The sequence below is a fragment of the Cannabis sativa genome, chromosome 6 (genome assembly GCF_029168945.1).
Source record: "Cannabis sativa cultivar Pink pepper isolate KNU-18-1 chromosome 6, ASM2916894v1, whole genome shotgun sequence".
NCBI lineage: Eukaryota > Viridiplantae > Streptophyta > Magnoliopsida > Rosales > Cannabaceae > Cannabis > Cannabis sativa.
The window spans coordinates 73,043,039-73,063,592 of NC_083606.1; the positions used below are offsets into that span (position 1 = coordinate 73,043,039).

General features: G+C 34.8%; 5 protein-coding genes across 5 annotated transcripts; 3 read left to right on the top strand and 2 right to left on the bottom strand.

Moving 5' to 3' along the window:
- Nucleotides 1-2,102: 2,102 nt before the first annotated feature.
- LOC133039426 (F-box protein FBW2-like) lies at nt 2,103-2,658 on the top strand. The gene is made up of 2 exons (XM_061118328.1): nt 2,103-2,443; nt 2,511-2,658. The coding sequence occupies exons 1-2, from the start codon at nt 2,103-2,105 to the stop codon at nt 2,656-2,658; spliced, it is 489 nt and encodes a 162-aa protein (XP_060974311.1).
- Nucleotides 2,659-7,543: 4,885 nt separating this feature from the next.
- LOC133039427 (F-box protein SKIP19-like) lies at nt 7,544-7,885 on the top strand. The gene has a single exon (XM_061118329.1). The coding sequence runs from the start codon at nt 7,544-7,546 to the stop codon at nt 7,883-7,885; it is 342 nt and encodes a 113-aa protein (XP_060974312.1).
- A 1,027-nt stretch (nt 7,886-8,912) lies between these two features.
- On the bottom strand, nt 8,913-9,665 carry LOC133039428 (receptor-like protein EIX2). The gene has a single exon (XM_061118330.1). It carries the CDS (start codon nt 9,663-9,665, stop codon nt 8,913-8,915), a length of 753 nt encoding a protein of 250 aa, XP_060974313.1.
- Nucleotides 9,666-15,010: 5,345 nt separating this feature from the next.
- Nucleotides 15,011-16,895, top strand: LOC115694718 (receptor-like protein EIX2). Its single transcript, XM_061117636.1, has 2 exons — nt 15,011-16,743; nt 16,842-16,895. The coding sequence occupies exon 1, from the start codon at nt 15,211-15,213 to the stop codon at nt 16,705-16,707; it is 1,497 nt and encodes a 498-aa protein (XP_060973619.1). The 5' UTR covers nt 15,011-15,210; the 3' UTR covers nt 16,708-16,743; nt 16,842-16,895.
- Nucleotides 16,896-18,165: 1,270 nt separating this feature from the next.
- On the bottom strand, nt 18,166-19,431 carry LOC133039429 (receptor-like protein EIX1). Its single transcript, XM_061118331.1, has 2 exons — nt 19,417-19,431; nt 18,166-19,291 (listed from the first exon to the last, which is right to left on the bottom strand). The coding sequence occupies exons 1-2, from the start codon at nt 19,429-19,431 to the stop codon at nt 18,167-18,169; spliced, it is 1,140 nt and encodes a 379-aa protein (XP_060974314.1). The 3' UTR covers nt 18,166.
- Between the last annotated feature and the right edge of the window lie 1,123 nt (nt 19,432-20,554).

The following is a 20,554-nucleotide window of genomic DNA, read 5'->3' on the forward strand; positions in this document are numbered from 1 at the left end:
CTAATCTTTCCAATTATTACCAAGAAAATAAATTAATTGACATATATATTGCACTCATCCAAATTATAATCAAAATATTATAAACCATTCCACAATTGCAATATATTAATAACACGCACCACTTTAATATACAGTAGAACCTCTATCCAAGAATACACTTAGGACCAAGTAAATTATATTCTAATTGAGAAGTTATAACTAAATAGAGTTACACTAGAAAAAAAAAATTAAAAAACTAAAAAATATCAATGTTACAATAATAACAATAAATAATCATTAATACTATATCATAATAGAAATACTTTAGAGTAAATATAATATGTATTATAATTTAAAATAAAATTATTAATTTTACATAAATAAATTTATAAAATACATGTATATATTTTATTAAGATATAATTATTCTTATATAGAGGTATACTTTGGTAATACGGGACTTAGAAAATATATAACTAATTACAATTTAGAGGTTATTCTTATTTATAATTGGCCCAAATTGGGACTTGATTTTTTTATAACAAATTAGAGGTTATTCTTGAATAGAGTATTCTTAAATAGAGGTTCTACTGTAGAAAGAAGTCGAAGAATATATATATTTTTTTTATATGTTAACTAAATTTATTTTTAAATAAATTTTAATTTAAATATAATTTTTAATGTTATGATTTTTACGGGCCCCTTGAACTTTGACATGTACTAAATTATGTCCCTAAATTTTTAAGATCGTTAAAAATACCCCCTGAACTATTTAGATTGTTGAATTTAAGGACTTTTATCCAATTTTAGTAAAAAAAAAAAAGTCTAATATGGATGAAAGTTCAGGGGTATAATTTAGTACATGTCAAAGTTCGAGGGACATGATTTAGTAGATATCAAAGTGTAGTGAGCATGATTTGGTACATAAATAACCACTGAGGGGGTAAAATTAAATAAAATTAGATAAAAGTCTTTAAATCTAATAATCTCAATAGTTCGGGGAGAATTATTAATGACCAAAAAAGTTCAAGTGTCATTATTTAGTTAAAGTTCCAACGTAAATCCTAATTAGTCTTATAAATATGAAACAAAGATGATAAATAAATATATGAAAAAACGTACGTGTTCAGTATAATAAAATGATGTTGGTATGTAATGTAATAAGAGAAAGAAAATTGTTAAAAAATATTACTAGTATCTAATAAGGTATTACTGGTGCCTAATACTTTTTTTTGGTGTCATAACTTAAAAAAATAACTTTAAGATAATATCGCTAACCAATTATAAAGCGTAACCTATGAAAATTGAAAAGTGTCTGGTACTAATAATGCCCAATAACAATGCTTTAACAAAAATAATGAGGTCAGAATATGTATGTATGCACATAATTAATATTGATTCAATACAATCTATTTATTGTTTACTACTCATAAGTCCTAACCAAAGAAATGAAGAGTCGGGTATGTAGCATTTATAATTAATCTTGTAGATAATTTGAAAGATTTTAATAATCATTTCCATTAACACAGGTGCGCATAGTATTTATTAGTCTTGGAATTGAAATAAATCTCAGAAGTTGCACGCATGCAAGAACCTCGTTAATTAATCCTATAAATGAGGGGTAATTTCATAAATATAAATATAAAAAAAAATAAAACTAATTTAAACAAATATGATAAGAAAATTTAATAAGAAAAAATAAAGTATTTAATATAAACACTTAATATATATGAGGTTGAATTACCCTAAAAAAATATATATGATACTAAAAAAGGTACTACACACCAATAGTTGCCTTTTAGTATTTCTCTAATAATTAATATAAATGTACAGATGAGGAGTCAATGAGAAAAGTAAATACACATTAACTATATAATTAAATTAGGCATCTGCATGCGACTGTCAAAGTCTCCTTGAATAAGGACTATATATATACAAATGGTCAGTGTATAATCATTCATAACCATTTTATCATTCTTTTCTTATTCGCTTCCTTTCTTCTTAAGGTACTTTTTAATAACATTTCATATACAATATTTTGTTGTCATATTTTCGTATATATAGCTATATTTGTTCATCATATCCATGTTTTGTTTGTCATGATGATCAGGAATATTATACATAATGGAAAATCAATCTTACGAATATCGTAATTGGGGTGAGTTAATAGCAGATGCACTTGTACTAATCATTACCAAGTTAACATTACGTGACAAACTTCATTCGATTCCAATTGTATGCAAGCCATGGTACAAAGTTATTACCTCATCACCTCATTGCTGGCTTGACATAGACTTTGATGAGTTGTTTGATGATTTTCATATTCAACACATCCAAGTGATGAGTGTTAGAATGAGACTTCTCCAATTACTTCCAATCTTACTAAGAAGATGTTCACCCAAATTCCACTCATTTTCTTGCTCTAAATATCTCAACGCTTCATCCTTATCTCTTCTTGCAAACTCGTAAGTCTTTCGGTTATATTTTGTTTAGTTATGTTATAATGGTATAAATATTATGTTATTTTTGTAGGGGTACTGAGTCACTTCGGACATTGAAGATGCCATGGACTGATTTATCAAATGATGAGACAATATTTGAAAGTGTAGCTAGGAAACTGTCCAACTTGACTTACTTGGATATAAGTCACTGCAGTGGAATTGGAGTTGAAGGTTTGTAAGAGTACTGAAAACTCAGTACTCAAGATTGAGCAAAGAAGAAAATGATGGAGGAAAAATGGAGGAAGAAGTAGAATGAATGGAAGGCTCAACTGAATACAGTTGGCTAGACTTCTGATATTTATATATGAAGAGTTTGAACAGATTACAACAACTTATAACCGAAAAATAAGGAATCAAATGTAACAGACTATAACAGACTTTTAACTACCTAAATACACAGTAAGCAATAAACCAGTAAAAATACATACAGCAGTAAAAAGATCTTAACCATATTCAGTTGTTCCAACACCCCCCCTCAAGTGATACTGGTTAAGACCAAGTGTTAACTTGTTAATGAAGAACTGAAAAGACTGTGTTGGTAGAGGTTTTGTGAGAAGGTCTGCAAGCTGGTTTTCGGTTTCAACATAGCGAATGTCAAGTTGCTGTGCCAGGACCCTGTCTCGAACAAAATGCATGTCAACTTCTATGTGTTTTGTTCGGGCATGAAATACAGGGTTGGATGCTAAAGATGCAGCTCTAAGATTGTCACACCATAGTATAGGAGCTTGAGGAATAGGGATGCTGATCTCAGAAAGAATTGATTGAATCCACATAATTTCTGATGTAGCCAAAGCAATGGCTCGATACTCGGATTCGGTGCTAGATCGAGCTACCACTGTTTGCTTCTTTGAACACCAACTAATGAGGTTTCCTCCAAGAAAAATGCAATAGCCAGATGTAGATCGTCTATCATCAAAGCACCCTGCCCAATCAGCATCCGAATATGCTGAGATATCAAGCCTGTTTGCTGGTTTGAAGACTAAACCAGAGGTAATTGAGCCAGCTAAATATCTGAGGACTCTTTTGCAGGCTCCCCAATGTTCAGTAGTGGGAGCTTGCATATATTGGCTGAGTTTATTGACAGAAAAGGAAATGTCAGGCCGGGACATTGTGAGGTATTGGAGAGCCCCTATGATGCTTCGGTAGTGCGTTGGATTGTCCAATAGAGTCCCTGACTTGGCTGACAGTTTGGATGTGGAACACATGGGTGTTGACTGTGGTTTGGAGTTAAGAAGTTGAGTCCTTGCCAATAAGTCCCGAGTATATTTTTGCTGTGTTAGATAGATGGCTGAATCAGTGCGATGAACCTCAAATCCCAGAAAATATCTTACTGAACCGAGAGCTTTGAGGGAGAAAGTTTGATGTAGTTGGGAGATGAGGTTGTGGACAGCAGCCTTGTCTGCACCTGTAATTAAAATATCATCCACGTATATTAAAATTAGAAGCAACTTTCCATTGATTTTAGAGAAAAAGAGGCTGTTATCCGATTGACTGCATTGATATCCCCATTGAACCAAAGTGGTTTTCAAAGTATCAAACCAAGCTCTTGGAGCTTGTTTGAGGCCATATATGGCTTTGTGAAGTTTACATACATGATTGGGGAAATCTTTATCCACAAATCCTTGTGGTTGAGCCATATAAACATCTTCTTGAAGCTGACCATTTAGGAATGCATTATTTATGTCAACTTGTTGTATGTCCCAACCATTAGAGATAGCTAAAGTGAACATTATTCGAATAGTACAAGGTTTGATGACAGGACTATAGGTCTCAAAGAAATCAACCCCTGCTGTTTGTTGAAAACCCTTTGCAACTAGTCTTGCTTTGAGTTTTTCAACACTACCATCTGCATTGAATTTAATTCTGTAGACCCACTTGTTGCTAATTACAATCATATCAGCTGTTCGTGGAACAAGAGTCCAAGTTTTCTTGTTCTTTAATGCAGTCATTTCATGTCCCATAGCAGCATTCCATTTGGGGTTGGCAAGAGCTTCCTTTAGAGAAGTTGGTTCTGTTTCATTATTAATATTTGCAAGAAAACTTTTGGGTTTATATATGCCTAGTTTGGATCTTGTCACCATGGGATGTTGGTTGATAGTATGTGTGGGGAGAGAGGCAGTAGGTAATATAGAATTAATAGGAGTAGGTGAGTGATTTGTGGGAAAAGAGGACTGTGGTTGACTGAGGGCAGGTGGATTTGTCGAATTAGATGTGAAGCTAGGTGATATGGATGGGGGAGTGGGAGGTGTAGGGTACTGTGTAGACACATGTGGTGATGGTGGCAGGTTTGGTGAGGTTGTAACAGTGTTAGGCATGGGAAAAAGGGACTGAGGAGTGTTGTAGATCGTGGTAGATGATGATGAAGAAGTAGAAGGAAAAAGATCATTATAGGGAAATTCTTTTTCATTAAAAGTGACACTCCTAGCCACATAAATTCTACCCGATGGGTGTAGGCACCTGTATCCTTTAAAATTGGGACTATAACCTATGAAAATACATTTGGATGATCTAAAGGCAACTTTATGAGATGCATATGGTGTGAGAAGGGGAAAGCATGAGCAACCAAACACCTTAAGTAAATTATAGTCAGGTGAATGATGAAATAATTTGTCATAAGGTGTTTGAAAGTTTAATGTGGATGTGGGGAGCCTATTAATTAAATAGGCTGCTGAAGCAAATGCTTCCCACCAAAAAGATAAAGGCATTGTAGCTTGAGACAGCAAGGTTAAGCCAGTGTCCACAACATGTCTATGCTTCCTCTCAACTTTACCTTGCTGTTGGTGAGTGTGAGGACAAGAATTCCTTTGAATGATGCCAAGATTTTTAAAAAGTTTATACAAAGGGTCAAATTCTTTTCCAAGATCACTTTGGACAGATTTAATTTTTGATTGAAATTGCCTTTCCACATAGGAATTGAATTGACAGAATAAGGTTGTTGCTTCAGATTTGTTTTTCATGGGAAAGATCCAAGTGAATCTTGTAAAATCATCAAGAAAGCTTATATAATATCTAAAACCATCAGCAGAGGGGTAGAAAGAAGGGCCCCAAACATCAGTAAGAATTAGATCAAATGGCTGAAAAGTATTATTTGAAGTGCTTTTGAAACTAAACTGGTGTAGTTTACCAGTTTGACAAGCATTACAAAAGTCAGGTGCTTTACACTTTACATTGGGAACAACTTTATGTAAAACTTTGCTTAGTATAGAGTGAGATGGATGACCAAGTCTATGATGCCAAATATTGGCAATTTGAGACTTGTCAATGACAGGATTGGAAGTAGTGGTGTGATTAAGAGCTTTGGGCTGGGGAGGAACCAAGGCTTGAACTTCAAGCTTGTATAATCCTTCACTGAGATGGCCCTGCAGAAGAATTTGTTTGGTTGTCTTGTCCTTTATGAGACAAGAGAATTCATCAAATTCAAGAGTGACATGATTATGTTTTGTAAATTGGGAAATGCTAAGAAGATTTTTGGTGACATTTGGCACATGAAGAATGTCTTGCAATACTAAAGAATGATTGGGAAAATGAGTATAAACTGAACCAGAACCAATTTTTCTAATGGGAATTGAGGAGCCATTACCTACTACTACCTTAGCCTTGCCTTTGTAGTCTGTAGCAGTAGGAAGTTGATCAGTGTCATTGGTCATATGATGTGTTGCACCTGAATCCAAATACCAGGCTGTGGAGTTGTCGAAGTTGGTGTTTGATTCAGAAAGAAGAGCCTGGGGTGTTTCAGTGGTGGGAGGGTTTGAGGAGGAGTTGTTGGTGTTGTTGCCTGTGTAAGTAATGTCAAAACGGTGGTAGCATTTGACAGCAATGTGCCCAGCACGACCACAGAGTTGACAAACAGGTCTTGTGCCACGACCACCTCTGTTTGTGGGATTAAATCGTCCTCCTCGATTGGCACCTCTGAAAACACGATTGGAAGATGAACCTCTGGTGCTGGCCATGTTGGCTTGAACATTGTGCAAAGATTCAGTGGTATGCTGCTGGATTCGCATTTCTTGACTTTGCAACATAAATTGCACTTCTTGGAGAGACAAAGGTTCGATTCTTGATGTTAAATTGACTACCACAGCTTCGTACTCGGATCCTAAACCCCCAAGAATGTATAGTACCAGATCATCATCAGAGATGGGTTGGCCTGCTGCTGCAAGTTGATCTGCAAATTGCTTCATTTTGAGAATAAATTCTTCAATTGACAGAGATCCCTTCTTGGTTGTTTGAAGCAGATTTCGTAATTGTAGTAATCGGGCACGAGATCTGGTTGCAAAGAGCTGAGCAAAGGTTGTCCAAATCTCATGGGAGGTGTTGCAATTAATGACATGCCCAAGCATATGTTCAGTAACAGAATTCATGAGCCAATGCATGAGGAAATGATCAAAACGCATCCAATTTTGAAAAAGAGGATTAATGGTGTTACCTGCAAGAAATTCAGGAGGTTGAGGAAGATGACCAAGAATGTAGCCATCAAGATCATAGGCTCTGACCGCAGCAAGAACCAGAGATCGCCATATGGTGTAATTCGATCTGTCAAGTCGAATGTTCAAAGGGAGGAGATGATTGTTGGGGAGGGGAAATTGATTTTGATTTTGAGCTTCAGGAATGGGATTTGCAGCTCGAGCTTGATGCGGCTCAACTCTTTCTCTTTCAGGAGGATTGACTCTTTCTCCTTCAGGAGGTTCTACTCGAATGCCATGATTCGACATGGCTCTGATACCATGTAAGAGTACTGAAAACTCAGTACTCAAGATTGAGCAAAGAAGAAAATGATGGAGGAAAAATGGAGGAAGAAGTAGAATGAATGGAAGGCTCAACTGAATACAGTTGGCTAGACTTCTGATATTTATATATGAAGAGTTTGAACAGATTACAACAACTTATAACCGAAAAATAAGGAATCAAATGTAACAGACTATAACAGACTTTTAACTACCTAAATACACAGTAAGCAATAAACCAGTAAAAATACATACAGCAGTAAAAAGATCTTAACCATATTCAGTTGTTCCAACAAGGTTATCACTGTAAGAATCTTGAAAGATTGGATATGAACTCTCTTAGATGTTATTACAATATGGTGAGAGTTGGGCTGTTAGAGTTGGCATTCCATCTGAAGTGGCTTTAGCTATAGCCTCCACTATGCCAAAGCTAAAGCACCTTGAGATTTCCTATATGCAACTTTGTAATGAAGATCTGCTCAAAATACTCAATAGCTGTGCTCAACTTCAATATTTGGATATTTCTGAGTGTATTTTTTTGAAAGATGTTGAAATTTTGTTGAAGAATTTCTCTGCTTTGAAGGTTGTGCCTCCATTTAACGATGATTATGATTACTACAGTGATTTCGATAAAGTGTATGGCTATAATGATTTCGAAGAGTCTTATGACTACCTATTCCAATAGTCCTATACTTTTTCATGCTCTTAAATATATCTAATATATATATTAATTCAAGTGTTATTTATTTTATTATTGTCTATGTTTTTGTAATGTTGCTCAGCCTAGTTTTTAAGTAAGATAGCTTCAACTATATAGCTATTTTCTGCTATGGAATACCAACAATCAAACATAGTTCCATTGCCAAACCCAAATGGATGCTAATTAATTAGCTCTTGCTTTTGTTTTTATGATTCGTATAAATATAAGTGTTTAATTTCTTTCAGGTATCTTTTTAAGTATATTTTTGGGTTAACCTTTTTTTAGTTGTTGTTGCATAAAATTGACTCTTAAATAATTGTGCTGATTAGCAAAATCTTCAACTTACTTATGTTATTATCTTTTACCTATATTTGGTGAAATCACCACCACATGTTGATCTTCAGAAATTATTTTGTAAGTAATTGGTATTAAGTAAACTAAAGGTGTTGAACACCACAACACATGAAAAAAGTAATTGCACTAACACTTTTATTTACTAGACACTCGCACTTTAAATTCCTTTTCTCACACACTTGAATTCTCTTGCTCAAACTTACATCTTAAGTACACACTTCACTTCTATTTATAAGCTACAAATAATGTATTTAAATATTTCTAGATTTTGCTTATTTACTGACTATTTAATTACAACTCCTCTTCATAAAACTCTAAAACCATATCCAGAAGTTATAGTCAAACACTTGTCTTCATCTTCTTTTCATAATTAATGCACCTGTTATATAATCTCTCACACAAATTATAAAATCAAAATCAGATGGCCATAATTAAAGATCATCACCAACAAAATGTGCAGACATTTTGCTAGAAACCACCCTTTGAAACAAAATTTATGTTTTATACAAAAAAAAAATTATTGCCAGTTCTCCAAGATGAGATCTCCAAAAATGAATCTGCAAATACATAAGAAGATTAAACACATTAAGGATCAATATTTTAATAATAATTATACTTATATTTTGTAATAAAAAAGAAGACAAAATTTACTAACCATCTAGCTTTGAAGGTATGTCTTCAATTTAGAAATTCTAATGTTAATCACCACATAAAGCCAATCTCCAAATTGATTAAAACACCCCAAACACAAGCAAGCATCCAATAAGAATGAGTTTCGATACAAAGCTCCACAAACTCCAATAAAACCGAGAGCAATTCCAACTTCGATTCCAACGTAAAACCATGACATGTCAAACCATCTTTGATCATCAAAATCTAAATCATGAGGGTCATCACCCTTGAAAACTGGACGAACTAGTTCGCATTCAGCCAAAAGAGGAAGTCCACATAATTTATCGTTTCCAACATATGAAGAAGCATCGAAACTTTGTAATTGAGTACCTGTGGGGATACTTCCTGACAAATGATTATACGAAAGGTCCAAGTATTGCAAGAAAGATACTTCCCCCAAGCCAATAGGAATTTTGCCAGTAAAACTGTTGTGGGAGAAATCAAGTGCTTCTAGTTTACTTAAGTTGCCAATATTCTCTGGTATGCATCCACTCAAATTATTCCTTGACAAGTTCAATTGAACTAATTCCACAAGATTTGTAAGCTCCATGGGAATATCTCCAATCAATCTATTACTCGAAAGGTCAATGATTCTCAATAATCCCAAATATTCTTGGAATGTATATTCCTTTCCTTTCCAAGTTACCAATGCATTAATTAAATATCGAAGTGAAGAGAGAAGGTCATTATGATAGATTACTGCATTGACGAAATGAGAAATTACAGATAATTCGACCATAGTTCATGTATATTATTATGGGACATATCTAATATTTGTATAGGCTGAAGATGACATAGAGTTGATGGTATTGATCCATGGAAATTGTAGGATTTTTCTTGGTGAAATTCCAAGTTTAACCTACACCAACTCAAATTCACAGTCAAAAACGACAAGGACAAAATTGTCCTAGAAAAATTCAGTTAGAACAATCAATTTAAACGACAAAGAAAATTCGGTCGTTTTCACTTGCACGACAATGGCACTTGTCGTTCTCACCTACACGATAGATCGTTTAATCCAAAACGATCTGTCGTTCTTCTTTGAATAAAACAAGAGGAATCAGAGCAAACCCTAGCTCATTTCCTCTCTTCGAACCTTCGAGAGTCTCAGAACTCTCTCTCTTTCTCTCTGCCTTCTCTCTGGTTCTCAAACCCTAGAACCAGAGATCCTTCTCGATCTCTTGATCGATCTAACCCAGAAAATCACCCAGAAACACCACACAACACATACACAAAGATAAAGCAACAAGTATTAGAGTTAGAGAGAAAATACAAACACCAGAAATATAGAGGTTCGCCCTAGAAATTAGGGGTACATCCTCTGATGAGCTCGCCTTGAAGATCGACCTCAGATCTTGCACTATGATGAATGAATATTACAACAGGTGAGAAATCCAAGTCACAGATCGACTGGTATTTCTAAAGTTTTCTCTCTTTCGTTTTTCTGTGTTTATTTCTCTCTTATTTTCTGATTTCTCTCACTAACTTTCTTCTGTTTCTTTTGCATGAACTTGAAACATCATCTGGAGCTGAACAACTTCTCAGATCTAGTAACCTAGGGCTCTTGTTTCTGGTATTTCTGAACTCTGTACTTCTTGTATTACTCTAGTGCTCTTTTATAGTTTTAGTTTAGGGTTGATCACAGAACTAGGGGTTAGTTACAACTTCGGTTGTAACTGACAGCTAGTTCTTGATCCACTAGAGGCAAAGCCACATAGGATCTGATTTCTGTTGTATTCTGTTTGTATTTTATTTGTATTTTTCACTTCATCTTGTAACACAGTAATAATAAATATTACAGTGAGATCTAATTTAACAATTTCCACCTTAGATCTCTTCTGTAATGTTTATTATTATGGTGCTTCGTCTTCAAGGGTCTTAGCTCATAGTGGTAATGGTCATCCACCATTACCAACCCCTAACAAGTTCAAGCAGTGCTTGAAATTGGTTAAGGGTAGCACCTTAGTACCGATATCAGAAGAATTCTCTTCAGTGGGAACTTTCTCTATCTGTACAACCTTCTGTGTCACTTTATCTCGTATAAAGTGATACTTGATTTCCACATGTTTGGTTCTGTCGTGAAAGACAGGATTCTTACACAAGTGGATACAGCTCTGGCTATCTGAGTAGATTATAGGTTCTTCATCTAGTAGTTTAAGTTCATCTAGTAGTCCCTTAAGCCAAATGGCTTCTTTAATAGCCTCTGTAACAGCTACATACTCAGATTCTGTTGTAGATAATGCTACAACAGGCTGCAGTTGTACTTTCCAGCTGATACAATTACCCCATAGTGTAAAGAAATAGGCAGAGGTAGACTTTCTACTATCTCTGTCACCTGCATAGTCTGCATCACTGTACCCAGTGATCATTCTACTATTGTCCCTTCTCTTGTAGTTTAGTCCCACTTCTGTAGATCCCAATAAGTATCTTAGTAGCCATTTCATAGCCTCCTAGTGTTGTTTACCTGGGTTAGCCATGTACTTACTTAGTACACTAATGGCATAGGCTAAATCAGGTCTAGTACTGACCATTAGGTACATCACTGATCCCACTGCACTTGAATAGGGCACTTCACTCATAGATTCTTTCTCAGCTGTAGTTTTAGGACATTGCTCCTTGCTTAGGTAGTACTGATTAGTCATAGGTTGCTTAGTTTGCTTTGCATTAGCCATAGAGAAATTCTCTATTACTTTCTTTATGTAGTTTTTCTTATGTAGCCTTAGTGTCCCATGCTCCCTGTCCCTAGAGATGTTAATGCCTAGGATCTTAGCAGCCTTGCCTAAGTCCTTCATCTCAAATTCTTCCCTTAGCCAACCTTTCATTAGGTCAATCCTGGTCCTTTCCTTGCTCACAATGAGCATGTCATCTACATACAGCAGTAAGTAGATGACTTCATCAATTTTAGTGCCTTTATAGTATAGACAGGTATCATAATAGCTTCTAGAGAACCCTTTCTCGATCATGAATTCATCAAACCTTTTATTCCATTGTCTTGGTGACTGTTTAAGTCCATACAGGGACTTAATCAGTTTGCAGACCAAGTCTTCCTTGCCTTTTTCCTCATATCCCTTAGGTTGTTGCATGTAGATCTCTTCCTCAAGTTCCCCATGTAGAAACGCAGTAGTTACATCCATTTGATCAACTTCTAGGTCAAATTGAGTAGCTATGGTAAGTATAATTCTGATGGTTTTATACTTAGCCACAGGTGAGAATATCTCATTAAAATCAATTCCCTCTTTCTGTGTAAATCCTTTAGCCACTAGTCTTGCCTTAAACTTCTTAGGATCTGTCTCAGTGAGTCCTTCCTTGTGTTTGAAAAGCCACTTGCATGAAACTATGCTCTTTCCCTTAGGTTTCTTAACTAGTATCCAGGTTCTGTTCTTTCTCAGAGATTCCATCTCTGTGTCCATTGCCTTGGACCATTTCTTGGCATCTTTATCAGTCATAGCTTCCTCATAGGTCTTAGGTTCTGTCATTTCCACTCCCATAGCACAAAAGAATGCATAGGCTAGCACTTCTTCCCAAGCTGTGAAGCTGAATCTCTGTGTAGGTCTAGGAACCCTTCTAGTTCTGTCTCTGGTCAGTTGGTAATCTTGTATTGCCTCATTTTCTTGTCCTTCTTCAGTAATAGGTTCCACCTGAATGTTGTCATCCTGAACTTGGTCATTTCCTTCCAAGTTTTCATCTCCCTGAGTATTTTCCACCTGTTCTGGTTCCACCTGAACAGTATTAGGTTGAGTGTTCCTTGTTTGCATGTCTACAGATGTGCCTGCAGGGTTAGTGTCTAAAGTAGGACTAGATATAGCATTATTATTAGTAATACAAGGAAATAAGTCTTCCTTAAAAATAACATCCCTACTGTTTATAGCTTTAAAACCTTGTTTCTCTCTTACCCATAATCTGTAGCCTTTAGTGCCTTCAGGATAGCCTAGGAACACACATTTTAGAGCTCTAGGCTCTAACTTACCAACACTCTGATGTGCATAGGCTGCACATCCAAATACTCTTAAATTTGAGAGATCAGGAGGCTTACCTGACCAGATCTCCTCTGGTGTCTTGAATTCAATGGCACTGGATGGACTTCTGTTCACCAGGTAGGCTGCTGTTAACACAGCTTCTCCCCAAAACCCTTTTGTAAGTCCAGATTGTAATAATAGGCATCTGACCTTGTTCATCAAGGTCCTATTCATCCTCTCAGCTACCCCATTCTGTTGAGGAGTGATTCTCACAGTTCTGTGCCTTTGAATTCCAACAGAGCCACAATATCTGTTAAATTCATCACTGCAAAACTCTAAGCCATTGTCAGTCCTTAGGGTTTTAACCCTTTGATTAGTTAAATTTTCCATTAGGGTTTTCCATTGTATGAATTTAGATAAAGCCTCATTTTTATGTTTAAGTAAAAATACCCAAACTTTCCTAGAATGGTCATCAACAATAGACATAAAATACACATTTCCACCATGTGTTGGAGTTTTCTCTGGTCCCCAAAGATCAGAGTGAACATACTCCAATATATGCTTAGTTTTATGAATACCTGTTTTAAATTTTAGTCTATGATGTTTACCTAAAACACAAGATTCACAGAAGTCAACTTTGCTTACTCTGTCCTTACCCGGTAGCCTTTGATCACTCATGATCTGTAGGCCTTTCTCACTGATATGCCCCAGCCTTCTGTGCCATAGAACTGCTTTTAGGTCTTCTGGATTGCTAGTGACTGCATTGTTGCAGTGAGTCACTGGTTCTCCATCTAAGTAGTACAGCCCTTCATGTTTGTGGCCTTTAATGATTGTCATAGCACCCTTACTTAGCTTCATTGAACCTGCTTCAATTTTGCTAACAATACCCATGTCATCTAGAACACTTATAGAAATCAAATTTCTAGCAAGATTAGGAACATACCTTACACCTGTTAGAGTTCTGACAATTCCATCAAACATTTTAAAACTGACATTACCTGAACCTTCTATATTGCATGTGTTGTTATTTCCCAGAATTACTTTGCCACCTTTAGAATCCCTGTAGTCAGTTAGGATTTCCCTAGAATTTGTCATGTGAAAAGTACACCCTGAATCCAGTATCCAGTCATCTTTAAAAGATGTAGAAGCAACATAGACTTCACCACTGTCATAACCATCTGAGTAGTTAGCTTCTTGTTGTTTGTCACTTTGATGTTTGCTTTGATCTGTTCTTTCTGGAAATCTGCCTCCTTTCTTGTTTTTGTATTTGTTGTTGTAGAAATAGCAGTCTTTCTTGTAGTGTCCAGTCTTTCCACAATAAAAACAACCTGTAGAATCACCAGAATCTCTTGATGGTGATCTACTCTTCCCTCTGTTCGAGTTTCTATGATGATTTGCACTATTACTTCTACCTCTGTTATGGTAGGGTTTCTTGTGAGATGGCCTTCCTCTACTTAGGTTCATTTCACCATGTCCAGAATTGGATTTTTCACTCTTCATCTCTAAGTCTTTAGATTTTAGGGCTGAAATGACTTCATCAAGTGTGATTGAAGTCCTTCCATACTTGATTGCTGTCTTTACCTCTCTGTATGAATCAGGCAATGAATTCAAAATGATTATTGCCTGATTTTCATCACTTAGAGCTTCATTCTCTCCTGAATTTGCCAATTCAATGTGCATTCTGAGAAACTCATCAAGATTCTGATCTAGGGTTTTAGTGTGACTCATCTTGAACCCAAAGATCCTCTCCTTTAGGTAAATCTTATTAGTCAAAGACTTCTGTTGAAACTGTTCTTCAAGTTTCTTCCAAATCTTGGCAGGAGTCTCTTCTTTATCAACCAATCTGATAATTGCATCAGAAAGATTGAAAATTATGATTCCAGTAGCTGTTTCTAACAGCTCTTCTTGCTGTATTTTTGATGTGTTGTCTGGCCATTCAATAGGGTCTTCAAGAACCCTAAGTAGTTTCTGTTGAGCCAACAGGGATCTGATCTTTCTCCTCCAGATCCTGTAATCACCAGATCCATCAAAACGATCAATGTCAACCTTGATATTACTCATGTTAGAAAAATCAAAATTAAATTAAGTTGAGTTTAGAAAGATTGATTTATTATCAGTTTGTAATCACCAGAAAGTATTAGCAAGCTCTCTAGTCTTAAGTTATTAGATATTTCTGGGAATTCCTTCAGTGGAGTTGTCTATGAAACACATCTTCACAAACTCTCCAAATTGGAACACCTTGATTTATCTTACAACTCTTTGACTTTGAAATTGGCAAACAACTGGGTCCCTCCTTTTCAACTCCAACATCTTGGTTTGAGATCTTGCATGATAGGTCCACAATTCCCTTCTTGGCTTCAAACACAGTCAAATATTTCACACATTGATTTATCTTATTCAGGAATTTCTGATACCATTCCAACATGGTATTTCAATACAATTTCTAGTTTAAGATATTTGAATTTATCTTTCAATCAGATCGAGGGTACCTTGCCAAACATTCCATTGCCATCGAATCATTCTCCTGTTGTTGATCTAAGCTCCAACCAATTCCATGGACATATCCCACTAAATTCCCTCTTCAATGCAAATATGTTGAATCTTTCTAATAACACTCTTAAAGGATTTGATCCTCTCTTTTGCAACTCATTACTTGATCATGGGACTCTAAAGATTCTTGATCTTTCTAATAACCAACTATTTGGAAACCTTCCGGATTGTTGGTTTCGGCTACAAAATTTGATATTTCTGAACTTGCACAACAACAGATTGTTTGGAGTGATCCCCAACTCAATTTCTTCTCTATATCAAATTCAATTTCTTGATTTGAGAAAAAATAACTTTTCTGGGACTTTACCATCATCCATGATGAATTGCACTCACTTGATATTTTTAGATGTTGGAGAGAACAACTTGGAAGGGACTATACCAATGTGGATTGGGGAAACACTAACAATTTTGCTTATCTTGCAACTCAAGTCTAATAATTTCCATGGATCAATACCATCAACTCTATGTCATCTTCAGTATATACAAATATTAGATATGTCCCATAATAATATACATGGTCCTATCCCATCATGTATAAATAATTTCACAACTATGGTCGAATTATCTGTAATTTCTGATTCCGTCGATGCAGTAATCTATCATAATGACCTTCTCTCTTCACTTCGATATTTAATTAATGCATTGGTAACTTGGAAAGGAAAGGAATATACATTCCAAAAATATTTGGGATTATTGAGAATCATTGACCTTTCGAGTAATAGATTGATTGGAGATATTCCCATGGAGCTTACAAATCTTGTGGAATTAGTTCAATTGAACTTGTCAAGGAATAATTTGAGTGGATGCATACCAGAGAATATTGGCAACTTAAGTAAACTAGAAGCACTTGATTTCTCCCACAACAATTTTACTGGCAAAATTCCTATTGGCTTGGGGGAAGTATCTTTCTTGCAATACTTGGACCTTTCGTATAATCATTTGTCAGGAAGTATCCCCACAGGTACTCAATTACAAAGTTTCGATGCTTCTTCATATGTTGGAAACGATAAATTATGTGGACTTCCTCTTTTGATCAAATGCCCTGGAGATCATAATCCAATTTTAAAGGAGGATGATCCTCATGATTCAAATTTTGATGATCAAAGATGGTTTGACATGTCATGGTTTTACGTTGGACTCGAAGTTGGAATTGCTCTTGGTTTTATTGGAGTTTGTGGAGCTTTGTATAGAAACTCATTCTTATTGGATGCTTGCTTGTGTTTGGGGTGTTTTAATCAATTTGGAGATTGGCTTTATGTGGTGATTAACATTTGAATTTCTAAATTGAAGACATACCTTCAAAGCTAGATGGTTAGTAAATTTTGTCTTCTTTTTTATTACAAAAGATAAGTACAATTATTATTGAAATATTGATCCTTAATGTGTTTAATCTTCTTATGTATTTGCAGATTCCTTTTTGGAGATCTCATCTTGGAGAACTGGTAATAATTTTGTTGTATAGTACATAAATTTTGTTTCAAAGGGTCGTTTCTAGCAAAATGTCTTCACATTTTGTTGGTGATGATTTTTAATTATGGCCATCTGATTTTGATTTTATTATTTGTGTGAGAGATTATAACAGGTGCATTAATTATGAAAAGAACATGAAGACAAGTGTTTGACTATAACTTCTGGATATGGTTTTAGAGTTTTTTGAAATGAAGTGATTTAATTTGTGTACTCAATCCTTAAACTGGGCTTGCATGCCTAATTATTGTATTGCTTTTACTGCTGCTTCATTAAATATTCTATCTCCCTTTAGTTTACTTAATAAATACATTTTTACCAATTAATTACAAAATAATTTCTGAAGATCAACATGTGGTGGTGATTTCACCAAATATAGGTAAAGGAGAGAGAGGCAGTACTCTGTTTTTAGTTAAAGATAATAACATAAGTAAGTTGAAGCTTTTGCTAATCAGCACAATTATTTAAGAGTCAATTTTATGCAACTACAACTAAAAAAAAAAGGTTAACCCAAAAATATACTTACAAAGATACCTGAAAGAAATAAAACACTTATATTTATACGAAACATAAAAACCAAAGCAAGAGCTAATAACAGATTTAGTACTCTGTTTCCTAGAATGAAAAAAAAAAAAAGAATAAGAAAGATAAAATGCATGCACCAATTAATGAATTAGCATCCATTTGGGTTTGGCAATGGAACTATGTTTGATTGTTGGTATTCCATCGCAGAAAATAGCTATATAGTTACCTTTTTAGACCACCCTTTAAGATTAGCAACAACCTTCAAAACTCTCTCTAACTAAGAGAGTTCATATCCAATCTTTCAAGATTCTTACAGTGATAACCTTCAACTCCAATTCCACTGCAGTGACTTATATCCAAGTAAGTTAATTTGGACAGTTTCGTAGCTACACTTTCAAATATTGTCTCATCATTTGGTAAATCAGTCCATGGCATCTTCAATGTACGAAGTGACTCAGTACCCCTACAAAAATAACATAATGTTTATACCATTATAACATAACTAAACAAAATATAACCGAAAGACTTACGAGTTTGCAAGAAGAGATATGGATGAAGCGTTGAGATATTTAGAGCAAGAAAATGAGTGGAATTTGGGTGAACATCTTCTTAGTAAGATTATTGTTAAGACTCATCACTTGGATGTGTTGAATATGATCATTTTTAAGACTCATGACAGTTATGACAGTTAGCCTTTGACTGTTAATTCTGTTATGGTGTTAGTTAGCCACTGTTAATTCTGTTAAGGTTGCCCATTTAAACTAGAAATTGTATTGAAAGACCATGTTGGAATGGTATCAGAAATTCCTGAATAAGATAAATCAATGTGTGAAATATTTGACTGTGTTTGAAGCCAAGAAGGGAAATGTGGACCTATCATGCAAGATCTCAAACCAAGATGTTGGAGTTGAATAGAAGGAACCCAGTTGTTTCCAAATTTCAAAGTCAAAGAGTTGTAAGATAAATCAAGGTGTTCCAATTTGGAGAGTTTGTGAAGATGTGTTTCATAGACAACTCCACTGAAGGAATTCCCAGAAATATATAATAACTCAAGACTAGGGAGCTTGCTAATACTTTCTGGCCATTTTCCATTAAATTTATTGTATGACACATCTAACTCTTTCAGATTTGGAATCCTAGCAATATCTATAGGGACAAATTGTCCTGTTAGATTATTATGAGGCAAATTCAGAATTTCTAAAGAGTTGCTATTGCAATCAATGAGGCTTTTGAAGATATCAGTGATGGTACTTGAATTGAATGTATTGTAATTCAAGACTAATTCTTGAAGCTTACAAAGATTCCCTATAAATTTTGGTACTTCCCCAACAAATCCACTCAAATGTAAATGCCTTAAAGATTTCAAGCTTCCCAAAGTATGTGGAATAATATGATCCTTAATATGATCATCATTATCTAGAAATAGAGAGAGATCAATAAGATTATTGCTCAAATTAAGCAAACGAGAAACTGTTGTAGATCCAAAACTACTCCTAGAGACTACTTCAAGAGTTGTGATAGAATTGGTAGAAGAATTTGTAGTAGTGTGAGAAAAAGTGGAATCATAATCAAGCTCTGGAAATTCACACTCATGTAGCAGGTGTAAGTTTAACAAGGAGGGAGCTGTTCTAAATGAATCAAACCAGTCTATGGCTTTGGTGAAACAAGAATTAAGCTTTAAGATTCTCAAATTAGAGAGTCTAGAAAGCCATGTAAAACTATTAGTACTCAAACTATGATAAACGGAACTAAGATCAAGAATATCCAATTTGGTGAGATTTCCTAGTTCTGGAGGAATAATTCCAATAAGAAGACTCCCTGAAAAATTGAGATATTTGAGATTTGTGAAAGCTCCTATAAAGAGGGACTAAGATCCAAATACTCCAAATATTGAAGTTGAACCAAAGATGGACTCATTTCACTGGAATAGGATCATAGGTACAGTTAGGACGAAGATTAAGCATGATAATATGATTAGTTAAATTATGACACCTGATTCGGTTCCATGTGCAACAATCTTTGCTGTTATTTGTCCAAGACGATAAGAGGTCTCCACGATCATCCAGGCCTCGCTTGAAGGTAAGAAGAGCTTGTCTCTCAGTTTCAATACACTTGTAGGAGTGAGATGCAAGTAGTTTAGGAGTTTGGAGGATTTTACCGTTAAAATTTGAGCTTAGAGAATTAAGTGCAAGTACAATGATAGTTGAGAGGAATTAGCCGCAAAAAACACTCCATTTTTATATATAAAATATGACTATTTTTAATTGTTTAAACGCAATTACACAATGACTTGAATATATGGACTTTGTAAGAGTATATATCTTTGAGTACCAAGTGATTAACTTTCCTACAAGGAAAAACACAATAGCATGATATGATGAAGTTGACATATTGAAAAAGATAAAATCAAGAAAGAAAGAAAAAGTCCCAATAATATTATATACAAATATTATCAACATTAGATTCTCTCTTTAATTTAAAAAGGGAAATTTGATTTTCTATGCTTAGAAAATCAAAAAATTTGATTTTTAAACCAAAAATTTAAAACCTAAAAAAACTATTCCTTTTTTTTCAAAACCCCAAAAATACCCCCCTCACAATATTCTCTCTCTGCATCATCTCTCTCTCCCTCTATCTCACACAGTGACGAAGTCAGAAATTTAGTTGAGTGAGGGCTTGAATAAATATTAAGTCAAAACTAATAAAAATAATGATAAATGTATCTTTCAAATTTTTATCTTCAACAAAATAAAATAATACTGTTGACAAAAATAAAATAAAATATTGTCAATAGTATTATTTTATTTTTTAATAAAGTATTATTTTTTTTATTATTTGTATTGGACTACTTTTAAAATGGGCTTAATTAGAATAAGAGTAGGCTCATGAATCATGATTAAGATATTGAGTGAGGGCTTTTGTGAATTGGACTTTAATAAATTGAGCAAAGTGAATTAATATATGTATATATCTACATATAAAAAATTTGATGTATATATTTGAGTGAGGGCTTTAGCCCACACATGGGCTAAAGTCCCTCCGTCCCTGATCTCACCCCAACCGCCCACCCTCACCCGAACCACCCTCACCCACCCACGTCAACCCCAACGCCGATCACCACCCTCACCCC

Excerpts from the sequence above, each read along its gene's own strand:
- LOC133039426 (XM_061118328.1), top strand. The coding sequence starts at position 2,103 with ATGGAAAATCAATCTTACGAATATCGTAATTGGGGTGAGTTAATAGCA. Across the intron at positions 2,444-2,510 it reads TTATCTCTTCTTGCAAACTC|GGGTACTGAGTCACTTCGGA; the intron begins GTAAGTCTTTCG and ends TTATTTTTGTAG.
- LOC133039428 (XM_061118330.1), bottom strand. The coding sequence starts at position 9,665 with ATGGTCGAATTATCTGTAATTTCTCATTTCGTCAATGCAGTAATCTAT.
- LOC133039427 (XM_061118329.1), top strand. The coding sequence starts at position 7,544 with ATGTTATTACAATATGGTGAGAGTTGGGCTGTTAGAGTTGGCATTCCA.
- LOC115694718 (XM_061117636.1), top strand. The coding sequence starts at position 15,211 with ATGATAGGTCCACAATTCCCTTCTTGGCTTCAAACACAGTCAAATATT.